Source organism: Dermacentor andersoni, chromosome 10 (assembly GCF_023375885.2).
Source record: "Dermacentor andersoni chromosome 10, qqDerAnde1_hic_scaffold, whole genome shotgun sequence".
In the NCBI taxonomy this organism is placed as follows: domain Eukaryota; kingdom Metazoa; phylum Arthropoda; class Arachnida; order Ixodida; family Ixodidae; genus Dermacentor; species Dermacentor andersoni.
The window spans coordinates 19614539-19628795 of NC_092823.1; the positions used below are offsets into that span (position 1 = coordinate 19614539).

At 47.1% G+C, this 14257-nt stretch overlaps 1 protein-coding gene across 1 annotated transcript in view; it reads right to left on the reverse strand.

Annotated features, from left to right (window-relative positions):
- LOC126519219 (uncharacterized) overlaps positions 1-14257 on the reverse strand; it is a 30583-nt gene that overhangs the window by 920 nt on the left and 15406 nt on the right. The window contains exon 4 of the mRNA XM_050168839.3: positions 5649-5783. Within this exon, the coding sequence (XP_050024796.3) occupies positions 5649-5783 (135 nt within the window). The remainder of the gene's footprint in view (positions 1-5648; positions 5784-14257) is intronic.

Consider the following 14257-nt stretch of genomic DNA (forward strand, 5'->3'; position numbering starts at 1 on the left):
TGGGAACTCAAGATCTTTCACGTCATCCCTCTGATGGTTAGTTCCACGGTAGCTCTGCTTAGGAAGTAGGTGAAGATTCATTTGAATTTCATTTCTTTCTGTACGTAAAGAGAAACCGGAGAGAAAACAAAAGGCTTAGTGGCCTGACAAAGCCCGTTTCTCCAAATGCAATGCAGCACGCTGGCCAGCCTCTACTGTGTTTGTAACAAAATTACAATTAGCACATCGCAATACAAAACGTATTTTCAGAAGAAAAAAGTTAATTTTCACACATTTCCAAAATATGATATTTATTAAATGCATACGCTTGCGACACCACATACAGGTACACATACTTTTACAGTACTAGATTTGCGCTATGCCACATGTACTTAAAAATTTCTAATTTGCTCCTCATAATCCAGAGCAAAAAATATTCTCACAAGGGCACAAAATAAAATAGGAATATCTGTGTCAGTATAGTACTTTCCTGCTAATCATTGTAAAAACGAAATATAAGCGTGCTAGGGAGTTTACAGAAATTCAATGTCATTTTCAGCCAAAAACATTCTGATGATTCCAGAATCCGCCAGCTTAAGTTTAATCTGTGTGTATTTACAGACAGGTCCTCCAAAATATGACCTTTAAAACAATGTATTTTTGACGCAGAGGGCCCTGAGAAGGACAACTGACCTGAAGAAGAGTAGAATTTCTGGCTAGTTGGCGAAGCATACTTGAGAACGGTGAAGCGTGATAGATGAGGTAAAGTAAGGGCTAGACAGACGGGAAAAGTGCTTAAATGTGTATAGCATTTATTTTCCCGTGGACGCTGCGGTATTCAACTGTAGAAGTACCTTCTTCAGCGGTCCTCAGTGGAATATATTGTATACAGATGTTTTTTGCACTGAATATAGACGTCGTCGGAATCACAGTTTGTGATTACTAATACATAGAAAGGTGCACAAGTACTCTAGGGAGACAAGTTCCAGAATAGGTTAACAACCAAAGAAGTTTTGCTGCCTGTTCACGTGTGGCACCATCGAAAGGGCCGAGTTAGAAGCGCGGAAGCCTGTACTCACGTGGGCTGTTTTCATATTTCGCCGGCTTTCTCTATAGCACGGTACCATTCCGTAAGAGACGAGAAAATATATAGTTGTGAAATCAACATGCCTTTCTGGGCTATATAGTTTCCACACTGAAAAGTGCGTATATAGTTGTGCTGTTGATTAATTGTCCTTGAGTAATTGTACATTTGGACACACTGCCATAACTAGTGTTCTTAATGCGTATAGTGAAAACAAGCATGCTTCTATACAATGCAACAATGTTATGAAAGATAAAACAGCCCAAAATACGCTATTAAGGAACCACTAGACGACGACAGTAGTGCTCACTGTTATCATTTATGAGAAGTATAAGTGTAGAGAAAATGGGAAAACTTACAACAATACGGCCTTCAAATTAGAGCGATGCATCTAACACACAACATCACCAACCAGTGGCGTTCGGTGCAAACAAGCGACAACTTACATACAGTTAATTAAGGAGCATCGAACCTGAAACATACTACAAATATGTCATAAGCCCCTGTAATCAAATATTGGTCTGGAAGTGTTCTGGATTTGGAGTTTGTCAGCATTTTGTTACTTGTTCGCACTCTACGTCACTCTTCCTAGTTACGCTTGTTTGATGGTTCCTTATTTTTTGTACGTTGATGCAGTCCTTTTCATAGGGATATTTCTTTCTAAAATAAAATGTTTAGCTACGAGTGGGAAGTATGGGAGAGGCCTTTGCCGTGCATTAGGGGTAGCCAGGCTGATGGCGATGATATGATGGGAAGTTTCGTTGTCTTCTCGTTTTTTTGTACGCGTCTTTCATGATTTTTTACATTAAATCATTTACATTTTTACCTCAGGTGGAATACGCTTACAGCCTTGACGCAGCACCAAATTTTAGGAGAAAAGACATATGGCCAAGTTGGTTAAGCTTCATGTTAAGAACAGCGCAAAAAACAAAACGTACTGCAGAACAGGACAGGAGTGGCACTGACTCGAAACTGAGAAATTTATGGGAATAAATACATGGTATTCCGCTAACTATATCGACGCTCAAGGAACTTTTTTGGTGCCGCCGTCGCCGTCCACCGTTATGTTCCCTATAAAATCCAAGGGCAGTAACACCGTCGCTCCACACCACATGCTGTATGTGCGAGTGAAAGCACACGAGAGGAACCGACGATCGCGGCTGGATCTGGCGCGCGCGAAGGAGGAAGGCGGAGAGCAAACGCGCCATCTTCCGTCGCGCGAAAGGTCGTTGAGGATGGAAGGATGGGAGGAAGGGGCGGCGCTGGGCTCCGGCAGCTCTGTGTCTTTTGCTACTGGGCGCAAGTGGAACTGACGATCGCGGCTCAATCTCGCGCAGGAAACGGAGGAAAGTGAGGAGGCGTGGAAGGAAGGGGGCGGCTAGTACTCCACCACCAACTGCGAACTTTGCTCGGTGGTGGGCGCTCGCTGCGCGTCTTATCTTGAAAGAGATCTGCAGACGGATCATACCTTTGTACGTGCTGTTTTCTCACCTCTGTTTGTGTTGAAGCGATAGACAGCACGAAGGTCACTTCGCTCGCTGCTGCTACCGCGCTTGCTCACGCGAGCGTTTTGACGGCGAGTGTGGGCGGTCATCGAGTATGATGTGTTCATGTTTGTCTGTGCGCGCTGACAGCATGCTTAGTAACTCAATTAGTAAGCGAATGTTTCCAAGGTTATAAGGCCGATATAACCAGTATCATTATTTCGTATAACTATCTAATTTGTTATCGCAATCAATGCTTCGCCTTTAGGGTGAAACACCACCCTCCTTATACGCGATCACATCACGTCCCACAAGAATGTTGTACAAGGACAAGCGCGGTGGGTAATCAGGAGCATGCTCATAAAACCCAGGTGTCAACATTATGCCTGCATGATTAGGCCTAATCTATGGCGGTTTTTCGAAGAATACTCAATTCGCTCTCTGATAATGATAATTAAGTATGACTGATTCATACATCTTTTGCTTTACAAATACGAAACAATTCCACTGTTTCCCTGATGAGTTGATTGCTATGAAGGTGAATGATAGTGCATCGCTGCAAACATTGTTTGCAACCACGCATGCGCTCCAATTTGCGACAGATTACCGTTCTTCCCAGCCCTTCCATTATCTTTTAAGCGCACGTTGATGTAGCGCCCCATCTGCGCTATATACGTGCCCGCATGATAATGGCAACTGGTGCACAATGCCCGTTGCGCAGGGAACAAATGTGGACTTATGCTTAACGCCGCACTTGTCGTAAAGACAAATCCTTTTCGCGGGTTTTCACTGAATAGCGGCGGAAATGGCGCTCATTTTCCTTGGTGCCAAACAAAAAAAAGGAAACACGTCTAGCCCTTACCTTTTCGTCACGCTTTTTAATGGCAGGTGACATACGATACACCTATAGCATATTCGCCACCTTGCATTTCTATGTGCGCTAAGGGATTTGCCGCCTTCTTTTAGCTAACAAATAAGCCTCTCGCAAGGACGGGTGAGCAAATGTGCCATGTAGCCGGCGTATTTGAGGCTACGCACTTGATGGTCGATGCTCGCCTGAGTGGTCGCTGGGTACAGCTTACACAAACCACCTTTAGGCTCGAGACTGCTATACCTCCTCTAGTGAGCTTACAGTAGGCTGAAATGTAGTCTAGGAGTGGTTTTACTAATCGAGGGGCGACGCTCAGCAAAGATGATATAATTCCAACTTCAAATCTGGAAACTCTATAATACCATCTTTTTGCGTTTCACAAACGAATTTCCAGCCTTGTCCAGTTTGTATGAAAATATTCAGATTATCATTCATCTTACGAGTGATTCGATATGTGGACGATTAGCTTGTGTTAATGGAAAAGGTCAAAGCCGTTCGTAGGAAGAACGGTGTCTGGAAATTTTCAAGGATACTGGAGAAGGCTTGAAGTTCGCTCGTGAGACGGCAGAAGAGGGTGTTATACAGTCTCTGGAAGTTCAAATTAGGCCGGCTTTGTTGGAGGTAGGCCCCTCGCATGGTAAAACCACTCAAGACCACACTTCAGCGCACTCTAAGCTAATTAAAAGGGGCATCGTAGTCCCGTACCTAAAGACAGAATTGTGTAAGCCGCGCACAGAGACCACTCAAGTGAACTTCGATCAGCAAGTGGGAAACCTCGAACACGCTGGCTAGCCGGCAGATTTGTTCACCCGTTCTTGCGAAAATATTTGTTGGCTAAAAAAAAAACGCGGCAAATCATTTGAACGCACAAAAAATGCAAGGTGTCCGTCATTCCATGTGTGCATCGTATGTCACGTGGCCTAAAAGCGAGGCAAAGAGGTACCGGGTTGACGTGCTTTTTGCGCCACCAAAGGACATGAGCTGCATTTGCACCGCTGTTGAGCGAAAACCTGAGAATAGGATTTACCTTTTGCACAAGTAAGGCGTTAAGCATGCGTTCCCTGCAGAACGGGTGTGGTGTGCGAGTTGGCATTATCATGCAGAAGTGTCTACATAAGGCGAACGGGGTGCTGCATCAAGTAACGCCTGAAAGAGCACGAAATGGCCAGTAAGAATGATAGACTGTCACACATCGGAGCACATTGTGGCGCTAGTGGCCGCAAACCCAGTTTTAAGCTATACCCTATCATTCGGTGTGATAGTAATGAACTCATATGGGAAATAGCAGAACTGTTTCATATTTGTAGAGCAAAGGATGTATGCATCAGTCATCCTTAAGTATCATTACCTTAGAGAGGATTGAATTTTCTTCAAAAGACTGACATACATTAGGCATAATCATGCGCTTGTAATGTTTACGTCTGGGCTGTGTGAGCATGCTCCTTATCGCATATCACGCTTGTTTTTGCATAACATCTTTGGGGTGCTCCTGACGTGAACGTGCATAAAAGGTGTGTCCATTTCAGCAGACTTCCGAGTGGCGAGTCAGCGCCCGTCCTGTCGTCGTCTTAGCTGTCGGTAATTTTGTTGCGCTGTTCTTAAGGTGAAGCTTGACGCATCACATGTCCCGGTTAGCGAGTCTTGCTCGAGGTGGCCTTTTCTGCGCTCAGCTTAATTCCTGGTGTCCTTTGCTGCCTGCGGATTTCCTTCATGAGCCCACCAATCTGAAAGATAGTCAGTCAGCGGAAAGCATACGCATGTTGAACGATGAAAGGGTGCTACGCATCGCACGTGCACGAACGTGGCAGGCAGGGTGTCTGAGTAAAAGGTGGGGCGTGGCGCACGAGACTATCGTGACCAAAAGCCATCAATGTTTCTCAGCACCTGGGCTAAGTGCTCGAATCTGCTTCCTTCTGAAAGCAACGTGGGCAATATTTATATTGCTGGGCTCGAAAACGCAAGGTGACTTCTTCAATACCAGGGATACAGGCGCAGACATTATTTCATGTTATGCTCCGGTGCGTGGTCTAGAGCATGATGAACAAACGAACATGGCGGGCGCCTGTTTTGCGGTTGAAGGCTTTTTTCAGTACAACATGTCTTTTGAGAAATACTGAAACAAAGTCAGATGTCAGATGCCTGCTAACTACTACTACGCTACAGCATACTGACCACTGGCATGGTCAGCTCATGGCGGATAAAAGTGGCAATGAGCCATGCGAGCACGAACCTTGGCGATGAGCGCCTCTTCGCTTTCGAATGTGGACGTTTTTCTTGACGCCTTATCGTAAGACTGGGCCACATATAAAAACTTGTTGTACACGTAGTTGAACTGCAGTCCTTGTGGCGATTGTGAGTTGCATATCTGCAGGAAATTGTGCAAAAATGAAGGCATCAACGACCAAAGGGCTGCTGGCTCTCTGCGATCCCTCCCCACTCCTGGTGTGATGCTCAGGTGTGCGCAAAAATCTCAGCTGTGTGCTTACTTGGAATAAGCATGAGTTTAAATAAAATACAGTCGCAAGAACTAAAGAGTTTTTCCATTAGATGTAAGTTAGCTGCACCAAATATTACGAGCACCAAGAAATTCACACTGTAACCGAAAGCAAGATAAGTACGTGGCGAGTGAATCATAGAAATTCGAAGCACAGAATATTAACAAGGCTGCGTGAGACTCCCAATATCGATGTGATGGTAACGCATCTCTTGCATTGAGACATGTTGTGTGCATCGGAATTGTGCGGTCAGTCTGGCAACAGTGAGGCCTAACCTATGTCTAAAACGCCAGCCGTTGCAATATAGGGCGCTTTCGTTCCAAGCCTGGTGTTTTCTACATGCCGACGCATGTTGTTTGAAGAGCCGATTCAAGCCCATGAGCCAGCACCTTTAAGTGTTGCCGCCGCCGGAGCGTCTGCTGCTGTCTTGGTCTGCTCCTGAAAACCGTATGAGATTTCCTCAACAGATGGACCTCTACTTCGACGCCACCACTAGGATGCTGCAGCGGACAAGGGCACAGAAGGCAGTGATATTCCTTCACGTGGGAGGCCATAAAGCAATCGATATTTTCTACAGCTTTTAGCTGACGACTGTGCACCGCGATGATCCGAGATAATTGTACCGAAGTTCGAAGAGTACTGTAACCCGAGTCGGTACAAGACGTACGAACGCTACGTCTTTATAGCGCCCCACCAATCCGAGGACGGACCATTAGAGCAATTTTCGAGAGCTGTTTAGCTGAACTTCCCAAACTGCAATTTCGGAGATCTGAAAGATTCACTGATGTTAGAGCAGCTCGTATGCGGCACTGCGGCTCGAAAGACAGCAAGCTGAGGGCCAGACTACTTCAAGAGTGAGACTTCATGTTTTGAAAAGCAATTGAATACTGCAAAACAGCACAAAGTGCCGCCAGTGAAAGCCATGCTTGGGAAGAAACCCAGGCACACTTAAGGCCTTAAGAGCGGCCCGAAAAGAAATGCCTGTACTGCGTGCGAGAGCATAAAGCAAGGACGTGTCTACCAGAGGGGAAAAACATGGGGCATCTGCAATAAAAACAATCACTTCGCAGGTCTTGCTGCAGAACAAGAAACAACGTTCAGCAAGTTCACTGTGCCGGAAAGGCACAGGAAGAAAATGAGGAATCTGCGACGAGTTCCCAATTCTAGCGATTAGCGTCAATGACGCGTCAAGAAACTCGGACTGGGTAGTCGCTGTAAAGCTGGCTAATCACGAGGCACAGCTAAATGTTGACACGAGAACACAGACCAACCTTCTTCCGCACAGTATTTTTGTCAAGCTTGACAAAAAGTGATAACACAAGCTTCGGCAAATGTATTGAGACGATAAAGTGGTGAATAACCAAGCTCTTTGGAGTCGTCAAGCTACCTCTCAGGATTGGCAAATTCGAGGAGCCAGCGCACTTTTTTGTTGTCTAAAAAGGCATGCAAGTGCTTTTAGTACTGAAGGCTTGCGTACGCTTTGGTCTGGTCTCAAGAGTCCATTGTCTGCAGGTTGAAATGTTCTTGAAGTACCAGGTCCTCAGCGAGTTACCACAGCTCTTCACCGGTCTGGCCTACTTAAAGGAAGCCTACAGCATTCGTCTCGAAGAGTCAACACCAGTGGGGCTGCCGGCGCGCCGAATTCCGCACGCCATTCGAGAGGCAATGCGGACTCAGCTTGCGCGAACGTAAGAGCACAAAATCATCGAAACGACACATGCGCCCTCTGATCGGGTAATACTGTTGTCACTGTCCTAAAGGAGAACCGCCGTCTACGCATTTGCTTCAGCCCTAGACACGTTGATCCATGCTCGAAAGGGGAACACTGTCAGGTCCCGTCTCGTGATGAAGAGGCCGAGCTGTCGAGTGCTAAGACGTTGAGCAAACTAAATGCAAATTGTATATTTCACCATATTCCGCTCGACAAGGCACCATCGAAAATCTGTACATTCGGCCGGTGCCGTTTTTTTGGGCGGCCTTTCGGAATTCGCACTGCGAGCGAGGTGTTTCAGATGGCAACGAATACCATCTTTGATGCCTCAGATGGAACGCGCGTGAACCATGCGCGTCTCCATCTGCTTCTCCCACCGCGGTCTTATCAAGTCCGCGGTGCGAGGTATTACCACTTCCTCCGAAATAAACACCTGGTAAAGACACATGAGGATTTCAACCCAGGTCAGAGAACTCATGAAGAGTAGGTCGATGCCATAGCAGCACAGCCGGGAGACAAGCTCCGATCCCCAATACAATGCAAGACGAGAGGCAACCGAGCAGCTGCAACTCCGAAGCAGAGCATGCGCTAAACCAGAACCAATGCCGGCTTCTCCAGGTTTATTGCAACGTACAATGGAAGCTGACCAGTCGTTCTGGTTTTCACCAGGAATCCAGCGCGGCGCCTGGACCCCCCAGCTCACCGCCCAAGGCTGCAACCTACAGCTCCGCTATTCGCCGTAGTACAAGGACACGCAAACAGCCCTGTCCTCTCGAGTACGGCAGATATTTTCAGCGGATCTCCTAACGTTTCTTTCTTCCCTGTTTTTATTCATCCACAAGGACGGAGGTGTGTCGTAACTGTGTATCTAGTCTGGGAACGGTGATGCCTAACCTATGTATAAACACGAGTCGCTGCAAGTTTCCGAAATGAGTGAAGACATACTTTAAAAAGATTAGTCAGGTTACTTTTACAAATGTCGAAAGTGACGTCATCTGACCTCAACTGAAGCATAAAAAGAAGTATACTTTAAATGTGGGCCGAATTCTAGTACTCCTCAGAGTACTGATATTTTAAGCCAAAAGGGAGGTTGAGACGACCTCATTTGAAGTAGAGTTATTGTACATTCTCGACGACAACGGATTTTCATGTGTTCAGGTCCTATTTGATATTTTAGAAATGCTACGGAAATTCTGAGAATTGTTTACTAATGCGTAAGCACACTTTGGCTCTGCTGCTATTTTGTTTTTGCTTACTTGTTTAGCTTGCTTACGCATCTCTACCCATCGCTATCAATCATCTACTATTGCACTATTGTAATGACTACATGTTCAGGCGTGGCCAATTATGCATTTATTTTGCAGATATATCGTATCAACTTAGTAGAAACGCCGCCACAACCGCTTTTTTTCTTGCCACACCACAGCTTTCTTTTTTATTTTCTCTTTTTTTGTTTTTTTGGTTACAACCTTGAGGCAGCGGCGGTGATGTCACCAGTTTCCCATTCATTTTTTGTTTGTTTTTGTAACGATACCAATCAACTACTATTACACTATTACAACGATTACCAGTGTAAGCTTGGCCAATTATGCATTCATTTTGCAGATGTAAGGCGCCGAGGGTCCGACACATTTTGCTGGAGTATTTGCCAAAAACTGATTACGCATTATTAAATAAAACCCAATAAATAAGCGATCGTATCAAATAAAAGATACGGGCAGGCATATTGCCCGCGGGATGGCTGACGCAAGTCTGTAAGCAGCGTAAGAACATTTCGGTGACAGAGGGACCGCAGGTAATTGAGTGTTATCTTACTCTTCTCGCGTTACCGTATCACTGCGAAATGTTTTGAATTACTGCTCAAGCAATGAGTCTGGCCGGGCAGTGCTGTAGCTGAAGCCGCCGTCGATATTATGGCTCTACTCAGCACGAGCACGTAAAAAAAAACATTGTGACATTGTTGGATAGGTTAGCAGACCCTCGCACTGAAATGCACGCAGAATTCACATTCAATTTTACAAGATGCCGTTTAGCAGCGGCCTCCTGGAGTGAGATGCGTTTGTAAATTGATTAAGTTTCCGTTGCCAAGCGGCATGGCATTTTATCACGATATTTATGGAAGCATTAGGCTGTTTAGGCTAACAATACCATCATCACCTAATTGACTTGTACGATGTAACTAAAGCCAACGCATTCTTTACGTTAAATTGACAGAGCGTGCACAAAGTGCCCGTGAAGCTATTGGTACTTTATGCTGGCCAGTGTGTATGCTCCAGTAGAATAAATAAAATAGAATTTCCAATTACGCTTCTTGTAAGAGAGAGAGAGAAGGAGGAGGAGGAATAAACTTCTATTGTAGAACCAGCACTTTATGATGGCCGGGCCTAAGCCTCCCACGAAGGGACGTCGAGGGCTTGCCTCGCCGCTGCCTCGCGGGCGTGCGAACATTTATTGCGGGCGTGAGAGAACATTTATTTAATTTAAAATGCGTTACGTCGCTAGCGGGCAGTGTGCCAGGAACCACTGGGCTCTCGCGGCCTCGACCCCTCTGGCATCCTCGATGTGCTGGGTTTTGGTATTAGGCTGGTTAACGTGGTCTCTCAGTCCGTTTTATTAAATAATTCTGGGGTATTACGCGGCAAACCCACGGTATTATTATGAAGCACGCTGTAGAGAGGGGACTCCGGAATAATTCCGACCGTCTAGGGTTCTTTAACGAGCATCCAATGCACGGTACACAGGCGTTTTGCATTTCGCCCTCGTCGAAATGCGGCCGCGCGGCCGGGATTCAATCCCGCGTCTTTGGGCTTCGCAGCGCAACGCCGTGGCGACTACACCACCACGACGGGCCCCAATCCATTTTATTTGGTGTGCTAACGGGTGTAGTAGGGTATTAAGGGCATGCCCACATGGTATGCTAAGTATCTGCTGCAGGGATACTGAACCATCGACAACTCTTCTTGAGGTTGATGATGCAATATCCCTGTCGCTGAAATTTACCACATCAAGTGCGCATGCCCTAAAAACACCACACCTTTGACTGTTCCGCATACTTTCTGTAGACAAGCACAAGTTTATATGGACACAATATAATCTACTTAACATCTTCAAACTAAGGGTATCTAAGTATATATTCATGCAGTAGCTACTCCAGCCATAGCTATGCTGAGAAACAAGCGGAATCAGACTTCCGGCAGGTAATGGATTCGCAACGTGGAACGCACTTTTCTACGCTGCAAAGAAGCTTATCACAGCACCTACGTGTTACCTTTTATTGAGATGTTATTTTAGTAAAGTTGACGAGTACTCTATTTATCAACAATATGGGCGTGGTTAGACAATCGTTTCAATACCTCAGTGGGAGCGACGATTTCGCTAACGTTGCACCTGTTGAAAACGGAGAAACTGCCGATGTTCTGAGGATTCCGGTCTTCCGGGTGCCTGACTATGTAAATACGTCCATGCAGACTCAGCGACAGCCCCAACGCCGGGTGGTCTGGCATGCTCTGTACTTGTCGTAAGAGCTCCACAGAGTCCTCCTGCAGGAGGCATCACGCTGTAGATATCCGTGTATGACGTGTAGAGCTAAAGGTGTTCCGTTGTCATTTTAGGGTTTACTAACGAAGTTTCAGATGCAAACCAGTTCTTTATAAAGACAGTTCCACTTCAACCCGGTTAGGACATGTCTCAAAAAGGAAAAAAAAAATTGTGATGAGACCTCACGCAGGGGCTCGTCGCTGGGCGAATTAGAGCTGATGTGCGCGTAAGTGCCAGTACTGTGTGCGCGTGCGTCTTGCTCTGTGTCTGCGCATGCGTGTGTTTGAGCTCGCGCCTGTCCGTCTGTGTAATGCCCACAATATTACCCACTTGCGATACCCACAAAGTAGTAAGCAATAATATTACACAGTGCACGAGAGAGCGAATGTGCCGCACAACAATTTCAAGAAACGGCGCAACAACACGAGCTCTAAAACTGTGCAGTGGGATTCGACTCGACCATGAAGGTTATAAAGGTAGTTAGTTATGCAAGGTTTCATGGCGCAAAAGCAACTAAGGCTATGATGCGCCGGGCACAAAGCGGACTATCAGGTAAATCCACAGTAAAGTGGAAAAGTGAAATGTACTCTAAAAAGACTACAAGAAACTTAATCACAGTAAATCACAGCGCAAAATCCATTTATACATAAAATAACCTCATTCTGACAGTACAGCATTTGTCTACGCTGTCTGAATTTCTCATTTGCCGCAGCTGCTAATGGACTAAGTTATTTTGCTTTTGCGCCTGATATTGTCACATAGTAGTGACGGGGAAGAAAAGAGGGAAACTGGGTGCTCCAATGCGTCGGATGATCTTATAAGGTCCGCAAGAGCGGCGTAACGGCTTCTCGCTAAGTCCTCGTCGGCGTATTGGGGTCCAAACCCAAACGCGGCCGCCGGGCTGGTACTCGACATAGCATCGTCGAACGTTGTAGTGTCAGCTGTCGGTCCTCTGCTGATTCTTGATCCGCAGGCGGGCCAGCTGTCGGGCTTCTTCGGCGTGCTGGAGATAGGTTGCGACGTCAAGATTCTCTTCGCCGGTGACGTGCGGCAGCATGGCGTCGGGCGTCGTCGTCGGGTTCCTGCCGTAAACCAGCTTCAACTGCGTGATCTGTGTAGTTTCTTGCACCGCCGTGTTGCAGGCAACGGTTACGTATGGCAGAAAGGCATGCCATGTCTTGTGTTCGACGTCGACGTACATGGCTAGCATGTCGGCGAGGGCCTTATTCAGGCGCTCCGTAAGACCATTCGTCTGTGGGTGGTAGGTAGTTGTCCTCCTGTGGCACGTCTGGCTTTATTGTGGAAATGCTCAGATGAACTCCGCTGTAAAGGCCATTCATCTATCCGTTATGAGGACTTCTGGAGTGCCATGTGGCAGCAGAATTTTCTTGACGAAGAATTTTGCCACTTCGGCTGCGCTACCTTTCGGCAGAGTGTTCGTTTCAGCGAAGCGGGTGAGGTAGTAGGTCGCCACGACGATCCATTTTCTGTATGTTGACGTCGAAACGGGTTCCAACAAGTATTTCGCGATCTACTGAAATGGTCGGCAAGGAGGCTCGATCGGCTGTCGTAATCCCGCTGGCTTTGTCGATGGTGTCTTGCGTCGCCGACAGTATCGGACTTGCTGCAATCTGACGCTTCACCACGCAGCCGTCCTGAAGGGTCCTTTAAATTCGCTAGCCAACATAACGAGTGATGGTCACTGACGACTTTGAATGGCCTGCCTTATAGGTAAGGGCTGAATTTTACCGCAGCCCAAATGGTGGCGAGGCATTCCTTTTTGGTCGTAGAATAATTGCCTTCCAATTTTGACAGCAACCAGCTAGCGTAAGCTACCACCCGTTCATGTAGGCTTTCTCTCTGGACTAGCACGGCACCGAGGCCTAGGCTACTGGCGTCAGTGTGGATATCGGTGTGGGCGTCCTCGTCGAAGTGAGCGAGCACCAGTGGCGACTGCATGCGTCGTTTGAGTTCTTGAAATGCGTCGCCCTGCGGCGTTTCCCACTTGACCTCAACATCAAGGAATCTACGCACTGCCTTCTTGTCAATGGGCTGCGGGAACTTTGCGATGGCAGCTGTCTTCTACGGGGCGGGGTGGACTCCAGATTTGCTGATGAAGTGACCTAGAAACAGTAGCTCATCGTAAGCGAAGGGGCACTTTTCCGGCTTCAGAGTAAGCCCTGATGACTTTATGGCCTCTAGTGTTGTCGTAAGCCACCTGAGGTGATCGTCAAAATTTCCGGCGATAATGACGACGTCATCCAAGTAAACAAGGCAGGTATGCCACTTCAATCCTACTAACACTGTGTCCATCACGCGCTTGAACGTCGCAGGCGCCGAACACAGTCCGAATGGCATGACCTTGAACTCATAGAGGCCGTCTGGCGTGACGAAGGCGGTCTTTTCGCGACCTCTCTCGTTGACTTCTGTTTGCCAGTAGCCATTCTTGAGATCCATCGACGAGAAGCATTTTGCGTTGCAGAGCCGATCCAATGCGTCGTCTATCCGTGAAATGGGGTATACGTCTTCATCGTGATCTTGTTTAGTCGACGATAATCGACGCAGATATGTAGCTTTCCGTCCTTTTTCTTCACCAAGACAACAGGAGAAGCCCACGGGCTTTTCGACGGCTGGATCATGTCTTCGGGCAGCATTTTGTCGACTTGTCCTCTTAAAGGTTCGCGTTCTCGCGTCAGAACTCGGTAAGGGCTCTGGTGGAGTGGTCAAGCGCACTCTTCGGTTATTATGCGATGCTTTGCGACGCTTTCCCTCCGTGCAGGCGAGCGATCCGTCTTGCGACGCACATTTCACTGTTGAGCAATAGACGTTGGTCACCCTCGATGACGCCTTTTAAGTCTGCGGGTGTTTCGGGGCTGACGGAAACAATGCTGGGGTGGGACGGGATGCTCACTTGATCTTCGAGCGCACTCAAGGCGTGGTTAATACCAGAGCCTTCCGGCGGTATCACTTGATCTTCCAACAGCGTTATGAATTTCGCGTTTAGGTCGATGATTGCGCCGTGTTGGTTCAGCAAGTCCAAGCCAAAAATGACGCCTCGTGAAAATTATTGGATGATAACGAAGGTGCCAGGGTAAG